Raw genomic sequence first — 16,702 nt, forward strand, 5'->3', positions numbered from 1 at the left:
CTACACACCCATGGTGCTCTAACACACTATCTGACTGGACCCGCCGTTGCTTTGTTGCCCCTGTTTAGCATCTTTATGATTCCACTTGGTGCATGTGGTCATAGACTGATGACTTACCAGCTTTCCCAGCCCAGCACTGTACACCTTCAGCCTGAGCAGAAGTGAAAACAGCGTTTAAAGTCTGTGTGACAAGTAACAGAAGGCGTGAAACCAAATTTACTTTACAAAGCTGCAAAGAAAAATGATTTCATTCGTGCTTAACTCATTCTGTTCAAGTTTAAAAATGGCTCAAGTTTTCTTAAAGCTCCTCACATGTGAAAACAGGCTCATAGCATTTAGTAGTGGCGTTTACAGGAAATGTGGTGCTGATTTAATAGCACATCTGGCACGAGGCAGAGGAAGGCAGCATTATATACCATACAGTAGTTTAATTTGTTAATAGCTCATATGGCAAACACTTAACTTTTAAATGATAACCTCACGTTTAAAAGGTGCTGGAGCTGTTTAACGTCTTTAACTCGCCACATGCACGTGAAGTACATTACAAGTGAACAATAGATTAAAATTTGGTTCGACACACACTGATGATGCCTCACTTTCTTGCTCTGGCATATTTATAGGTGACCTTATAATGCGACTACTGACTCACATAATGTGTGATCATGATATGCTGTTTATGACCCACGTGTTTAGTACCCAGCTGTTGCTTAAAAGGCACTCTTAATACTTTGCTATTGTAACTATTTGTCCGTGTAGATCACTGAATTTTCTTTTGAATTACAAGGAGAAATATGAAGAATGACTCTCATGGTGGTTGTAATAAAAAGTCAGATCATCACGAGGTTTATTACCAGATTATTCTGCATCATATTCACATCGCATACAGTATACACATGATTTAAGGCGATCAGCAAAAACTGCTAAATCGTAATAAACAGTAGACTGCTACAAACCACATTATAACCCTGAACACAGCTCTCATGAAGCGACGATGAAATGAACGAGTGAATTGTTAACTTCAGCATGAGGTTTACTGGTGAAAAAGTTTGACTTTGTGTAGCTGTCAGAGGCCTGACTAGAATAATGAGTACCTAACGTCTGGGAGGCAGGCCGAAGGTAGCTGATTTAAGAAACTGGTCATGTTTAGGATATTGCCATGATTGAAACCAGATGGTACTGAGAAAACACACACTTTTCATTTTTCATTACGCACTCGTTTGGGTGAAAGTCCTGAAGATATTATGTCGTCTCTTTTGAAGATGAGTCATAAAACCATGTCACACTGGCTGCGATGAGTTCCTCAGTGGATTCTGTAAGAACAGTTTCAGGACTGAGGTTTCTGCAAGTTATCTAAAGCTCTGTCAACAAACTAATAGACTCTGATGAAAAAGAATGCTCATTGAATCCGGCTAAAGCTCACTATCCTCATTCACTGACTTGCCAAAGAACTTACAGTTGAAAATATATCAGGGGGGAAAAAGGGGGTTAAAACCATCTACACCCATGCAATGTTTTATGCCTGTGCACATACAGCCACAGTCCCCGAGGGCCCGGGAGATGGTTTGGCAGGGGATCACGAAGAACAGGTCAACATAAAGAGCGAGGGAAGGCGAGGCAAGGCAGACGGAAGAGTCAAAAGAAAGCCGGTGAAGTCTTTGAATCCAGTGGAATTCCTCTCCTCCTCCGTGGCTCCTCTGGGAGGCGTCAGGAGCCTGTGGAGAGAGCGAGGTAAGACGGGGCCTGTCAGGAACAAAGCTCCAAATTCACATGATATGTTTAGCTAAAAGGGTGAAAGAGAAATGAATCAAAGCTTGGCGGGATCAAAGAAACGCAACAATAAAGTCAAGGCGGTTGCCATGGGACCAGCAGGAGATGCATATCATTTATAAGTTGTTCTTCGGCTCTGTCAGATGTGGAGGGAATTGATTGTTATTGTTTGGAGGATGAACTGCTGCTGGAGGGGGTTAAGAGCAAGGGTCATCATCACACAGCGAGAGGAATATATCTTCTCACTTTTAAACAGCAGCCGCCTGTGATCAGTGTCAGAGGCCAGCGCAGAAGCACCTTCAACTTGTGATGAGACAGACACAAAGACAACTTTGTCAACCCCATAAATATCTTATCGCCACAAACCATTGATAGGCTAAACATTTGTTTTGCATCTTACTCTGTCAGAGGTTATAATCACTGTTAGTGTTTGAATTGGAAATCAAATAGACTTAAGCTGTTAACTGGAGACTTTCATTTTTATGCATGCATTACTGTCCTTTTCAAACAAAGAATGCTAATCCTTTAAAACTTTGTAAAGGAATATGGAGCCCCCCACCCAGATTTGCGAGTTTTTAGGGGATAATTTACCTTAATTACAAAAACAAGATTCTCTAGCAACACCAACACATTGATGAGTGATTCAGTTTTGTATCCTAAACTTAAATGATTTAAACTTTACAGTCGATGCGGTGCTTCCTATATGAGTTTTGACACTAACTATAAACCAAAGGGCTCTGGTTTCAGTCTAGAAACCTTCATTGAATCTTGACAATCTGTAATAAAGACATAAGGAAAAAAAATCCAGAAACTACAATATGATCCGGTAGTACAAAAAATGTATAATTTATTGAACTGAAATTATTTACGGCCTATTTAGTTGATCATCAAAATCAAAATATGTCAAAACCATGGCAGATTTTTTAAAAGAGAAACTAAACGGGCTGTATACCTCTAGAGATAAGAGAGGGAAATTCTGTTTGTTCTTGTTATTTGGTTGGGTCTAAAGCCTCGAAGACAAAGGCAACGTAAAATAACTCGGGTCTACCTGAGAACCCGAGAGCACAAAACAAAACTTATAAAAGAAAAACAAATCAAAGAGTTTCACTATTGCAAGGGATAAACAATGAAGGGTGAAAATGGATAGAGAAAGGTTAGACATAGTAATGTTAAGAAAAATCACCTAATAAATCAAAATGTTGCTGTATTATTGGAGTCAAGTTGTTTTTAAGTATAAATAATATGAATTTCATAACAAGTAGCTTATTCATGTACTTATTTTAATTCCTATATTATTCAAAATGAGCTTTTCCACACAAACCAGTTAGTGACATAAATATTCCGCTTATGCCTTAATTACACACAATTAATGGATTTTCCCAAAAGAAAATCCGATAATATGACTGACATGACAGTGAGACATGATTTTGTATATGCAGGTGCCTGTTAGTGTGCATTTGTGTGTGTGTGTGTGTGTGTGTGTGTGTGTGTGTGTGTGTGTGTGTGTGTGTGTGCATGCCCAAGCAATGATGAGACCCAGTCTCTTGTCTGCTCTCTCAGATTGCGCCCATGAGAGATCCAAAAATAACAACAAAGAGCCCTCGGTGGGTGGGATGAAAGCTCTGTCACCAACCATTTCAGCACATAGAGTCTCCTCCCCTACTGTATCACTGAGTGACATCTCACACATCACATGGAGACACGAGAGGGAGGCGGACGCTCTCATTTGACCGCAACAAATATTTCCATATGTTAATAAGATTGCTGTTGGATTTAGTGGGGGCCAAATGGGTTCTGATTCGGAAGTGAAAGGTTGCATGTTACTGTGTAATTGCTGATGTTGACATTTATCATGTGTGGTTAAAAACTGGCTTTGAGGAATCATTTAACACTGAGGTTTTTTGCAAAAATGTAATTTTAAGTTAGATGAGAAGTGACACTCATGTTACCTAAATATTAGGATAAAACCACAAGGTCATTGACTTACCTAAAGACTAGCTTGGCTTTTTCCAGAGTTCACAGCTACATGTTAAAAACACATCTTATAAGACTAGATTAGGTTGTTTGTTTAGGGAACATAAAAATAAGGTAAGAGGGATCTACCTGCAGTAACTCATCTAGCTTTGGCATTACTACTACTAGATTTCATTTAAGCAGGACTTGGTTTCCCCAAGCAGGTAACTCGAGGTCTCATATGGACACTTAAGGCTTATCTGAAAAGTGAGTCCCTCCCCATAGACTGTATAGCAAAGATGGCTTCCTGCTCTGTAAACGTGAAGGTAATAGAGAAGTACCTTAAGCCTGCAACTCTTAAAATTGCTCCGTCAATCTAGGGTAATAATAGAATGGCAACAAAAAATGGTGGTTGCCAGGTGATTTCATGCAATTTTTTTTCATTTTGCAAATGATTAAAAGTAGTTGCAGCAACCACCTGGTTGCCCAAAGTTTTGCCCAAAAACAACCTCAATGTCTGAGTTATCACTTTTGATCACAAGGCAGTTGCACAGGTCACCTGGTGGGAGGCAACCTGTCTCTAAACAACTGCACTCTGAGTTACAAGTTGCACAAATTACAAATTTACATCACTACAAGCATTTCTCAGTCAAATTGGCAAAGCTTTGTAAATATTTGCTGTCTAACTTATAAACAAACCATCAAAAGAGACCAGCAATCAGTCTGAATCACCATAAGCTTATGAGTGCAACACTTCTATGACACATCTTTTTGTAGTAGGGAACTCGACTTACTGTGTTGCCAAACAGTTGTATTCTGACAAAATTTTAATTTGAAAGCAAAGTTGCCGAGTTGGAAATGTCTGTAACTATGTCACTATGTGTCGTCAAATTCCTGAATTTTTGTTTCAAATTTGAGGTTCTGGCTCGAATATAATGTTAAACAGAATTTCTATGTGTGTAGATATTTGCAACAGAATGGAACAGATTTGAATTTTTCTCAGATTCATCAGGTTTAATTAAATGAAAAATTGTTTAATGGTGTTTGATCACTATATCATCACAAGCAGACTGGTCCCTGCCGTCGAAGCAACTATTTTAAAAGGTAATGAGATCGCAAGGTCATTGCACACGGTCATGCCACATCCTCCAACCACTCCTAGCATGACAATAACTTAATAGTCAGCAGGAGCAGATGTCTTAAATAATGTATTATCTCAGTTACTAGTTGTTTTTGTTTTTTTGTATATATTCAAATTGTGTTTTTTTTTTTTAAATTATGATCGCTATAAAAGTGTGCTTTAGGTTGTGCCTATGTATGCATATGACAAATCACTTTGAGCATGCCACTTCTTATACATAGATTTAGAATACCAAGATGGTGATAGCCAACACACTGTTTTCAAGGCTTTACAACAAGACTTCATTAACTACTGGGGGATGGTGGCTACATGCATCTTTAATATGTATTTGCTTTGCTAGCTTAAAAATAACACTTCACAAATGAATGATTCTGTCTTCTTTATACAGTCTACAGGTTTCCCCTTGCTTCCAGGCTTTGTGCTAAGCTAAGCTAGTCTTTCTTGCCTTCAAGTTAGTGTGCAGGCATGAGAGTGGTATTGATTTTCCATTATAACTCTCAGGAAGAAAAAAAAATTAAATTAGCAAACATACCAAAGTTAAATTATTATTAAAGTTACCAAATTAAGAAAAGCAAAAAAAAAAAAAAAAAAATCATATAAGCATTAAAGAGAAAATTAGACATGAATCGATTCAAAATCTCTGCAGAATCACTGAAACACTGGAGTAAAGTGACTGTAAAAATCTACTGATCTAATACAATAAAAAACCCCAAAGTAGTGTTTTTCAGAGTCCCTGCTAGTCGTTAAATTCACAGTGAAAATCCCTCCATGTTCTACCACTGATGTCAGGCCAACAAAACTACAAACAGCAATGAAGGACTCCATTGTTATTTCTAACTGGTAGAAGCCCTGAGGTTATTTTTCCTCTGCCTTGAAACAAATCAATGAAGCACAACTCACTTTGAACAACTGCACATTTGCTGAAATCAGATGTGGGTTGAGGAGCCAACCATCATCGCACTTATTCTGTTTGTTGACAGAGGAGGACTTTGATAAACAAGCCTGTTCTTTGAAACAGGTGCCCAAGCATGAGTTCAGTTTTGAGAGGCAATTCAGAAAACTGACTGATTAGAGGATGTTTGTTATTCTACATGCAGCCATTCGGATTCTGCGTATCCTTCTCGAAGTCGCAGAAAGGCTTTCGGTATAAACAGTGATGCTATTTATTTTTCAGCTAAGATAACACAAAGGTTTGACATAGATATTTGCCAATTTTCAAATACCCAAGCAGTCAGAATGACTGTCTTCTCCCATCACTTTGATAAAAGCATCAACAAACAGTAGAACTTGATAAAAAATCGTACTCTTTCATGGAGGTTTCCTTTAGCCAACGTTGCCCCCATGTGGTTACAAACTGCACAACGTACAAGTTTACATTAGAAATGAACATCCTAAATCTTATGAAAGTTTCCTGGTGTTATGCTTTGATTGCATCATTCATGTAAAATGTAAAGTCTGCCTTCTCAACTGAAAGACTGAAAAACTAAAGTTATGGCTTAGCTGCGGTGTGTTTTTCCTGGCTGTTCTACTACAGTAAACACAACACGCAGCCCGGCCGGTTCACAAACTCAGCTTATCCTCACTATCAACATATGGAAGTGTTTTGAAATTGCTATCTACTAGCAGCAAATGGTCTTAAATCAGTCATTTTAATATCAAAGCACTTAACACTAGAATGATGATTACTTGCAGGTGGAAAGCCATGCTGCTTGTCAGGACTGCATTTGAAGAAAATGACTGAGCTCTTATCCGACACGTACAGTACAGCCAGTGTTCAATAGGCAAGATCGAATTACAGAAGATTACTTTGGAGTTTCAGCAATTTTCCCAAATTACACTGGCCTTTGGTCTCTGGTAAACTTGATTGACTTGAATGGTTTTCATTAGAAAGCCTAGCAGAGTCTTAGCTGTTGATACCGGTACACAAAAGTTGAGGCATTTGAGGGTGAGCGGGTGCAGCTGGGACACTGGAAGCGAACGGGTATGCAAATCCTTTCATGGAAATGCTTCATCATGTTTTAAGGCAACACAGGCTAGCAGACTATGCGCTTTGATTTGTGAAACTCATCTGTGTTTCACAAGCCTGACATTCTCCTACTACGCAGCCATTTGGTCTCACTTAGTTGTCTTTCAAAGGATCTCCTCGGGAAAGCAATATAAGTTCTGGAGTTATTAAATCAACACAGGCTTTCATAATCAATATGGAAGAAAAGTATTGTAAGTATATAGTGCATTTGGTGGGCATTCACAATAAAACCTCATGTGATTTACACTCCGTGTCATATTTGAACTTGAGTCCACCCTCCCTCTGTCTCTCCTCATCCAAAGAACTAAATCTGAGTAATGGAAATCAGTTAGATGTCACAAAGAGCCTGAGCCCAGACTGACAAGAAAATAGCCATGAATAACATGACCACCCTTATTACCCTCCCAGGAAAATACTTAGAGTGGGTTCCAAAATGAAGAGTAATGCGGAGACACTTTCTGTGTCACAAAGAATAAGAGCTATTTATCATGGCCATAGATATTCCCACATATTCCCCCTCAGCTGTCTGGTTGCCTCAACCGCTGCCAAAAAACTGAAATTCAAGAGGTAAATCTGCAAGGAGTTAAGGGTTGGTGTTATAGCTTCTTTTGATTAAGACACTATACTAGCCAACCCGATGCATAAAAGCCGAATCAAGTTCCCAAACTTAGCATAATCAGGTGTGATTCTCATAGTTAGCTGTCATTTAATGATGCCTATAAACCTGCATCTGCATGTGCTGCTGGAAAGAACAACCAAACAGGGAAATCTGTAGTGTGTGTGTGAGAGTGTGTGGCCACATTTCTAGAAGGGTTCTTCAGGTTTTTGATGCCATCTTGAGGAGATTTACGGCTACAGCAGGAAACTAAACCACAGCGCTCATTTCAACTGCAAGATAAATATTTGGGTTACGTTTCCACGATATCCAGTGTCACTTAACGTTTAAGATAGTCTATTTAGAGATTAATGTCAGAGGATGAAAGTGTAGTCATTATTTTTTTAGAGGGCAATTATAGTCGAAACCACCAAATGTTGTGTTTAACTTGTGAGAGCTTTGATGTATTTGTCTGTTCATCAGCGTGATTTAAATTCCAAGCAAAAGCGCTTTAGGAAAGAGAGGAACAGATTGAAGTTTGAATTCCACTTAGTCAGGGGGGTGTAGCAGTTTTTCGGGGTAAGAGATTGAGGGTCGTGTAATGGATCCATCGAGCAGGACCGTTAATAAATAAATAAAGAAAACATAACTGATGCTTTTCAGAGTCTTTGAGTGAATGCGAACATTAAGTCATGGCCGCTGGGGGAAATCCATCTGTTTACGAAAATGACATCCCACTTAGACATTATCGTTTCTTCTTTAATCATCTCCCACCATTTTATCCAGACATCATCAGGATGTGACACTTCAGAGGTCAGATGCACACGCTCCACCCGCAGCCATCATCCAGCTGACAACACCCAAAATTTTTTTTGGTATGGCAGCTCCACACCGAACACTCCAAGACAATGAAGACCATTCACACGGATTTCAGTCCAAGCAAGATGATATGAGGTACTGCTTTTCCTTTCACTGCAACAAAAAAAAAAAACACATACGTAGGCAGTGCTACAGACTATTTTCCTCATTATAAAGCTGCAGACTGGCGCAGGCTTCTAATGACATTTGACCTGAGTGGCTACTCCCTGCCAACATTTCAAACCAGTGGGTGCGCCACCAGAAGGCCAGTTAAAAAAGACTGCCCAAGCCTTGAAGCATGGATGAAACTGGCAAACACAAAATATGGCTTGTATTAGGATTAACTTGTACTGCCTGTCAGATCTGATGTCTGCTGGCTTGCTGGACCTTGTGATCGGGGTGTGGTGCATTTTACAGAATAACTGCCACCAAAAAGAGACTTATTTTTCAAGGGTTTGCAAAGGATACCTTTATTTTAGTAGTAATTTATAAGGGCTCTAATGCATTATACCAAAGAAGTAGCAGGCTCAAACTGGCAGCCACGGTTTCTCTACTCCACACAATAGCATAAAATATATTTTATAACACAACAAATCCTGTTGTATTCAACATACTCTGAATTAGCTCCACCCTAACCAGGTTTAAAAAATTAAATACTTTTTTTAACCCATGTTTAAAGCTTGACATTTTCATGAACCGGATATTTTTGTTTTTTTTAATGTGGTATCACCATTTCTACATGCCAGTGCTTCTTCAAGCAAACAAACACGAACAAAGCCCCCGTGTATTGTGGTAAAATGATTGAAAGCCACAATGATTTGTTTGCAAAGTTTAAATGCATGTTAATGGTTATGAAAGCTTTAGGGTAACACAGACCTCCGTGTTTCTCAACAATTCAGCGATCTTACAGGTGAGAATTTAAAACACATTCAGGATTATAAGTGTGTAAAGAGCACACATGAAACACTTTAAAACAAAGACGTCTTTTATTGGTTATCAGCTAGCTTGTTTTAAAGAACCACAAAAAAACAGTCCTGATTTTGGCAACGGTTACCTACAGCATACACCAAAATGTATACTGTGCATGTAGTGTTAAGCTTTGATGCACAGCATGGCATCCAGGAGGTTGTCTGTATGTCTGATATGCGCTGTGATGAAACCGTGGCTCTTCAAAAGCAGGCTATATTCAGTTGCGCTCCTCTGTTTCCCCTCGCTCATGCTAAGGGCCTGCAGCAGCCCACGACTGGGGCCCCTTCTGTCTTCATCCAGGAAGATCTCGCTTAGCAGGAGTCCACAGCCTAGCAACATGAAACATAAGCAGACACAGAACATCAGAGAACAGATTTGTACTCCCTTTTCGCTCTTTACATTATGTTTCCACAAAAAAGTATTGCATAAGCAAGGCAGCACTCTGACTTGGCTTTAAGCCTTCGTCTTTTTCAACACTGAGCTCTTTGCAACAGCGGTTCAGAACAAAGACATTGTTAAACCCAAACTAACCAGCACCTATCGTTTTAGCACAGCATGAGAATCAATCGGTCAAATCAGTTTCAAGCATCTGCAGAAAAAGAGCTTTTGAAGAATGAGAATATTATACTCAGCATTAACAATATGCTTTCTGTTTGAAGCGATGTTTGGCTGACATTCACTGTTCAGTAAAGATAAGTACTCATATGAGTGAATATAGCTTTACAAACCTGCTGTGCATGCATCTGCGATTTTACTCAGCAGTATATGCACTTTCTCATCAGGCAGGTCATGAAGAATCCTCGCCAGGATATACAAGTCTGCTTTGGGTAATTCGTCTTTTAAAAAGTCTCCTGATCATAAAGAAAGTGAAAAAAAGCCCTCAAATTAATCACAGATTGAGCGGAATTTGTTGGCATATTTGTCACTCTGTCTAATATGATCCAAACAATCTTTCAGTCACAATTTTCAGTGTCACAAAACAACTGACCTGCTACAAATGATACCCTGTTGTCTGGGTGCTGTGGATGGAAAAATTCATTCAACTCGACAACAGCAGGTAAGTCAAACACTGTTACAGACAATCCAGGATGAGCTTCGGCGAATTCATAAGCCAAGGCACCGGTGCACCCTGAGACAGTGAATTAAGACAAAAGATGTAGAGCAGTGGTTTCATATTCAGTGACAAGCTGTAACGTTTTGCATTCTTTTCTTACCTCCGAGATCACAGGCTGACTTATAGGTGGAGAGGTCAAATGCCGTTGCTATGGTTTTCCCTGTAATTTTTGCAATGTTGTGCATGGCCTTCATGAATCTCAGTTTGCCTTCCCGACTGCTGGAGGAAGTTTCCTTTAAAGAGAGAAGGTGAGTTTGAATATGCTCTCACCAGCACCGCAGATATATGACACAGAAATCAGAGATAGCCACCTGAAGCATTTGCTTGCTAAAGGCCTTCTCACGCTGGCTGGTGCCCTCCTGCACAGCACTCTCAAGGTGGGAGAAAAGTGGCCACATGGTTTCGTTACAGTGCTGGAGGTAGCCATGCAGTGAACACGGGGCATCTGACCTCAGAAAATCTGTGGCCAGATCTGCGTTCTCATACACTGGCTTTTGGCATTCTAACAACAGAGTGACAGCAAGATATTTCCAAATTAAGTATTAAATGCCTGCTGCTGAAGGCAAGGGAAAAATATCATGATGCAATTAATAAGAGAGCTGGCTAACCTTTCTCTATACTCTTCAACAATCCCAGAGATACACAGGCTTCCAGCAGACATTCGGTCCCCTTTGCAGATGCTTTGATCTCCTGGGCCACCTGTGCTGCATCCAGCCCAGGCCGGCTATGTAGCAGGTCAAACAAACACAACTTGGATGCTGTAAAAAGTGCCTGCAATGTTTTTGGAAAAGTAGAAGGGAATGCAGAAACAAAGTTAGCTTTTTTTTTTTTCCCCTTTTATGTTGATGTGAGATTGTTGTTAACGAAAAGCATATGCTTCCTGGTTCTTCAAATAGTAACACAAACATTTCTATTCATAGCAAAGTGCATGATTTACTGTATTCCACTACAGCTGCATACCAGTGAGCTACCATCTCAACTAAAAACTATTGTTCTCTAGTTCATTATTTACTTTATTTTCTTTAGAGACAGACAACAAGATCAGCAACAATCTGTGTGCTAAATGTAAAAAAAGTAAACAGAGTTTGCTGATGTTTCCCACATCCAGCTCATAGTTATGGATGAATGAACTGGATTTATACCACGCATTAAATAACACATTATGATTGCCTGTAAAGGTTTGATAACCATAACTTAAGGTGTTATTGTGATCACTTTTTCTATTTTTTCACATTTTACCACAATCATTCAGAATATTCAGGACTTAGAAAGCCTCGCTTGATTTGATAGGCGTAAGCCAAAGCAGTTCAGGACCTGAGAGGAACTTCTCCTTTCTACTGACAATGACTTTCACAAACAGATTTAGCAAACACAGCAGTAATCTTCTACTGTGCAGTGCCACCTTCTCAAAGTGGAAACTTGTGAACTTTAGCCTGACAGTCTCGTAAGCAACTAAAGCAACATCTGGGTAAGACAGTCATTTGAAAAGCTGGACTATTCAAACTGAGATTTTTGACAGCAATCACCAAATGTTTATCTGGAAGAAACTAAAATAAGCAGCATTTAATGGAAGAAGAGCAACTTGCCCGCTGTTAAATACAAATATGTGGGTGGAAAGACTGAGATTTAGTGATGTGTGGGAACTGGTACCACAGGAAACACTCTGCACATGTGAATGTATTGCACTACATATCAAACTTTAAATGCAATTGTTCCAGTTTTGTTTACCAAAAGGTTTTTAATTCCCTTCTTTTAACGTCGAAAACCCAGAAATGTGTTTTAGCTCAATATTTTGCACAAACCTGTATTTATTATTTGCTTAAATCTGTGTCCTCAAGATTTGTGGTCACCTTAAGCTTCACAGGCAACTTGCAGGGTACACAGGAAGTCACATAAACGTATCAAGAAATATGTCAGCACATGTCTCTGTGCAAAACCACCGCAGATTGGTTTCACTGATTTGCTTGTATAGAGTGGAAGCTTTATTTTGCAAAAATAGTGAGCTTTGGATGCAGTTAACTCAAGACAACTCAAGGTTTTAAGCTGAGCTACGTTACTCATTACATCTTGTGGAAGCCAACTACACAAAGAACAAACACATAAAGTTGACATTTTTTCTGTAACAGGTCTTTTACAGAAAGGACTTTTTTTTTTATACAAAGGCACTGATTACCTTTGAGGCTTTGAATCCATCCATCAGTTCACAGATTCGCTCCAAGTCTCCTCTTGTAGGTTCAGTCACCTGCCCTCTCCTTGTTATCGATGGTAATGTTGCATTGTCATGAAGCTTGACCTTCCTGTTGTCTGTATGTTTAGACGTGCTATTGACCAATGTCTGTGAACTTTCACTTTCACTGTCTTCTCTTTTTACCTATGGGAAGATTTTCTATAAATAGTGTCAAAAGGCGACAGATTTTTGTTATAGAGTTATAAAAACAAACCTTAAGGGCAGGACTGGCTGTGGGGGTGATCTGGGTGTGGAGTCTTTGAATGTCACAGGGGCTGCTTGGTCTGCGAACGGATGAGTTGTGGCTGGGCAGAGCTTGTGAGCTGGAGGGGGGCTGGGTGGGTACTGAGATGGGAAGATTGTCGCTGCAGCTTGGAAGGGTAGACGTGCTTTTCAAAGAGGAAGTACAAAAATTGTAAATAAGGTCTAGCTGTTTGCAGAAGTGGTTGAGGGGAAAACCCACAACATTGAGAAAGTCTCCATGGACATACTCGACCAGCATGCCACCCAGAGCCTGAATACCATAGCCACCAGCCTTGTCCCTGAGACACACACAGAAAGGTTTCACTTGTACAAACACATGTAGGCAAAGATCAATAAACACATACTGTAAATGATCAGCTGTTTACTGGATGCATTCTGCAACAGTTTCACACTATTTCTGAACTGAGCAGAATTGTCATAGTTTGCTGACTCGTGTCAAATGGGACAAGGCAAACACAGCTGGAACAAAATCAGGCATCAAAGTCCAAAAAGCAACAAGTTCATGAAACTCACAAGCAGTTAAATGACCTCCATTGATCGAATACTTAGAAAGAGTCAACAATAACTGTTACAAATGTGAAAAGTTAAAAAGATCACACTTACATGGGCTCACCACTATTGATGTACTCCCATAGCATATCTTCTGAGAGATCAGCAAACTTCACTTTAGTTTCTTCGTAGAAATCTACCAGCTGGTAATCGACTTCTTCATCTTGAAGGCAGCATTGAAGAAATGAAAAAAAGAGTCGCAAGACAGAATTGCCCAATAAATGTCTTCTACATATTTATGGCAGAAATGTTTCTCTTACTATTTTTGCTTAAAACATCTGTGCTAGTGATCTGTAATAGGGAACTGCTTCTTTCTGAATTTCTTTCATTTTACAGAAAAATAAAGTACAAGTGTGACAGTTTCTGAGTCTGTACTTACTTTCTTTTTCATGGCAGAGGACAATAGCTACACCAGTGAACACACTGTGCTCTTTACCACTCAAACTGGAAGAGAAAGACAAAATCACCATGATATCTTTTTCCATTTTATGGTTTTTTAATGTTAACTCTGAATGTTTCCCATTGACACAGACCTTGACAGCATCCTATAAGCATCATGTTTGTCCACTGGTTTCTCCAGAATCATGCCATCTACAGTCTGTGAAATAAACAGTTGGCTAGAGTGAATAAAGAAAAACTTTACAGTAGCCATTAAGAAAATGCATTTGCTTTTGTGCTTTTTTCTGTCTTACCACAATTGTGTCAGCCCCAATAACTATATCTGGAGTCTTCAGGTGTTTCTAAAGTAAATCAAGACAAAGTGTTCTCAGTGATGACATCTGACTGAATAAATTCTATTATTTGTCATAAAAAAGTAGCTTATCTTACAAAGGGCATCCTCCTGGCTACCTCCAGGGCCTTTTGCTTGGCTGTCTCAACAGCATACTCATGAGGTTCTTTGAAAAGCCCTTTATCGAGGGTTTCCTTAAACCAGGACGGCACAACCTCGAAACGTAAACCCTGACAGATAAGAGGGCAAAGCAAACAAAACACTTGTTATATTTAATAGGACTTACGCCACTCTTATCAGATTTACCAACCTATGAAAAATCCAGTCAGTATGGGTTTCTTAAATCAATAATCCTTTAAATTAAGTTTAAAGTAGTTCCTTCAGTGAACTAGCTATACATGTTTTTATTTGACATGGCTTTTCTAGCTGTGTCAAATAAATAAATTTGTACCCAATGATTGATTTGAACTCTGTTATTTTTTCTAAATTTTGCTCTGTAAATCTGCTCTCTTAATGTGGATTTGTCTGCTTTTTATACTTTAATACAACTGCTAATTTTTAACCAACACCATAAAACTGCCATGTTTTAAAGAACTTAAAAATCAAATGTCTTCTCCCTTTTTCCTTCTATTTCACCCATTATAATGAACCAGACTACATGCTAGGGATGATGATGAGATGATTTTTTACCTACTAGGGTTTTACACATTTACACTCAGTCCTATTGTGCAAACTCAAACTACATTCTGTGAATATACGGAATAATAAGGAATAACAAGGGAATAATCAGGAAAACGCATACTGCACTGCGGAGAATCTCAAGTCTTCTAGGAGAAGCGCTGGCCAGCACAACCAGTTTACCAGCAAGCTTGGAAATGACTGGGTTCAGCACCATGGTGGCCTTTAGGTCGAACTGCCAACAAGGTGAACAGAGTTAAACATTACAGATGTGTCCTCTGCGGCTCCCTTATATCAGAGCTAATTTTATCATAACATGAAATTAGCTCTGATATTTTAAAAAAAAATATTATTTATGTATTTTACAGGATCCAACTTGTGTTTGTAAACTGTATTTTAAGATTTAAAGAAAGAACAATTCTCGCCTCTGAGCATATATAACACGAGGATGTATTGTGTTCACGCACAATTAACAATGACCTTAAAGAATACAGTGAGCACTTTAGAGAAATCCCCACTCAGTTGCATAAAATCTTAGCAAATAATTTATTGCATAAAGTCAGCAAATAAAGACAACTTCATATTTCAGGAAGCATCGGGCGTAAGTAGCATAGCATTACACAACAGGTATATTTTACACAAGTAAGACATTGACAGCGTTATGAAACTCGACGAACACAGTTCACAACACTAAAGATCTGCTTTAATTACTCTGCTGTTAGCAACACTAATTCATTTGAGCTAACTTGTGCTAGTTTGCGGCGTTTAAAGCTGCGGAGCGAGAAGAAAGAGGAAAGAAATTAACCACGAGTGAACAAAATGTTACTGCAACGTTTGGCGACCAAGTTCACCCCAAAGTGACATGGTTAAAATCTCTCATGTGTTCACTATTATACTATAGTACATGTATATAGCAGCTGTCCTTCTTACCTGTACAACTCGGGGAAACTGACAGCAGGATCCGCCTGCTGCGTCACGACGCATGCGTGATGACGTAATAAAGTAGGCGTCTCGAAGAAACGCACACCAGTTCCACCAGTAAACTACTGCTACTACTTACGACTACTGCTACTCAGGGCTGGACTGGGACAAAAAAAAAAAAAAAACAGCCTAGGCATTTTGACTAGTGACCGGCCCACCATGGCATTATAGGAAAAGTCATAAAGCCTTTATAATAAACTTAAACCTACACCATCTTCCCAATTCTGGTATTCTAAACAGTACTTAGCAAAAATATAAAACAACCTCATTTATAATTACATATACCCAGAGATGGGCAGTAACGCGTTACTATATTCTGATTACAGTAAATCAAGGGATTACTATTGCAAAAACGGTAATTCGATTACCGTTACTTTCCCGTAGGAACGCTGCGTTACTGCGTTACTAAAACCGTGATTTTTTTGCAAGAATGTCTCATGACAGTGACGTAAGCGAGTGCGACGTTTGTGACAACAGCTGTGTGTAGATCAACAATGGATCATATATCGAGTATGGAGAGAGTATGAGCGTGCAGCGTTTAAAACGTGGAAGTACTGACCTTACTTTGAGTTTGATTCCATAAAAAGTGACAAAAACATTAGTGTCCATTGTGCGTGGGAAGAAAACTTCTTTTTACACCGAAAAAAACCCTAAACAAGCTCCGAGTGCACAACGATGTAATGGGAAATTCACAGAGAAACTCGCGGATTCTTCACCTGACCGCTGCGCACACCTGCACCAGAGCACACCTCCGCCTACCTCACTCCTGCTTTACAGGTGAAAATAGAGCAACAGGACCGCTAGTCTTTGATTTTATTTATATTCTGCTGTGTTTTACTTGCATCTATTT

At 39.3% G+C, this 16,702-nt stretch overlaps 1 protein-coding gene across 1 annotated transcript; it reads right to left on the reverse strand.

Moving 5' to 3' along the window:
- Positions 1 to 9,293: 9,293 nt before the first annotated feature.
- asmtl (acetylserotonin O-methyltransferase-like) lies at positions 9,294 to 15,855 on the reverse strand. The gene is made up of 15 exons (XM_085374215.1): positions 15,802 to 15,855; positions 14,996 to 15,106; positions 14,292 to 14,423; positions 14,156 to 14,203; positions 13,997 to 14,061; positions 13,843 to 13,907; positions 13,518 to 13,626; positions 12,865 to 13,192; positions 12,597 to 12,794; positions 11,032 to 11,194; positions 10,735 to 10,925; positions 10,524 to 10,656; positions 10,298 to 10,438; positions 10,038 to 10,160; positions 9,294 to 9,638 (listed from the first exon to the last, which is right to left on the reverse strand). Exons 1-15 carry the CDS (start codon positions 15,853 to 15,855, stop codon positions 9,433 to 9,435), a joined length of 2,067 nt encoding a protein of 688 aa, XP_085230341.1. The 3' UTR covers positions 9,294 to 9,432.
- Positions 15,856 to 16,702: the final 847 nt, after the last annotated feature.

Source organism: Diplotaxodon limnothrissa, linkage group LG16 (genome assembly GCF_057381915.1).
Source record: "Diplotaxodon limnothrissa isolate DT_005_m linkage group LG16, D_limnothrissa_male_GT1.1, whole genome shotgun sequence".
NCBI lineage: Eukaryota > Metazoa > Chordata > Actinopteri > Cichliformes > Cichlidae > Diplotaxodon > Diplotaxodon limnothrissa.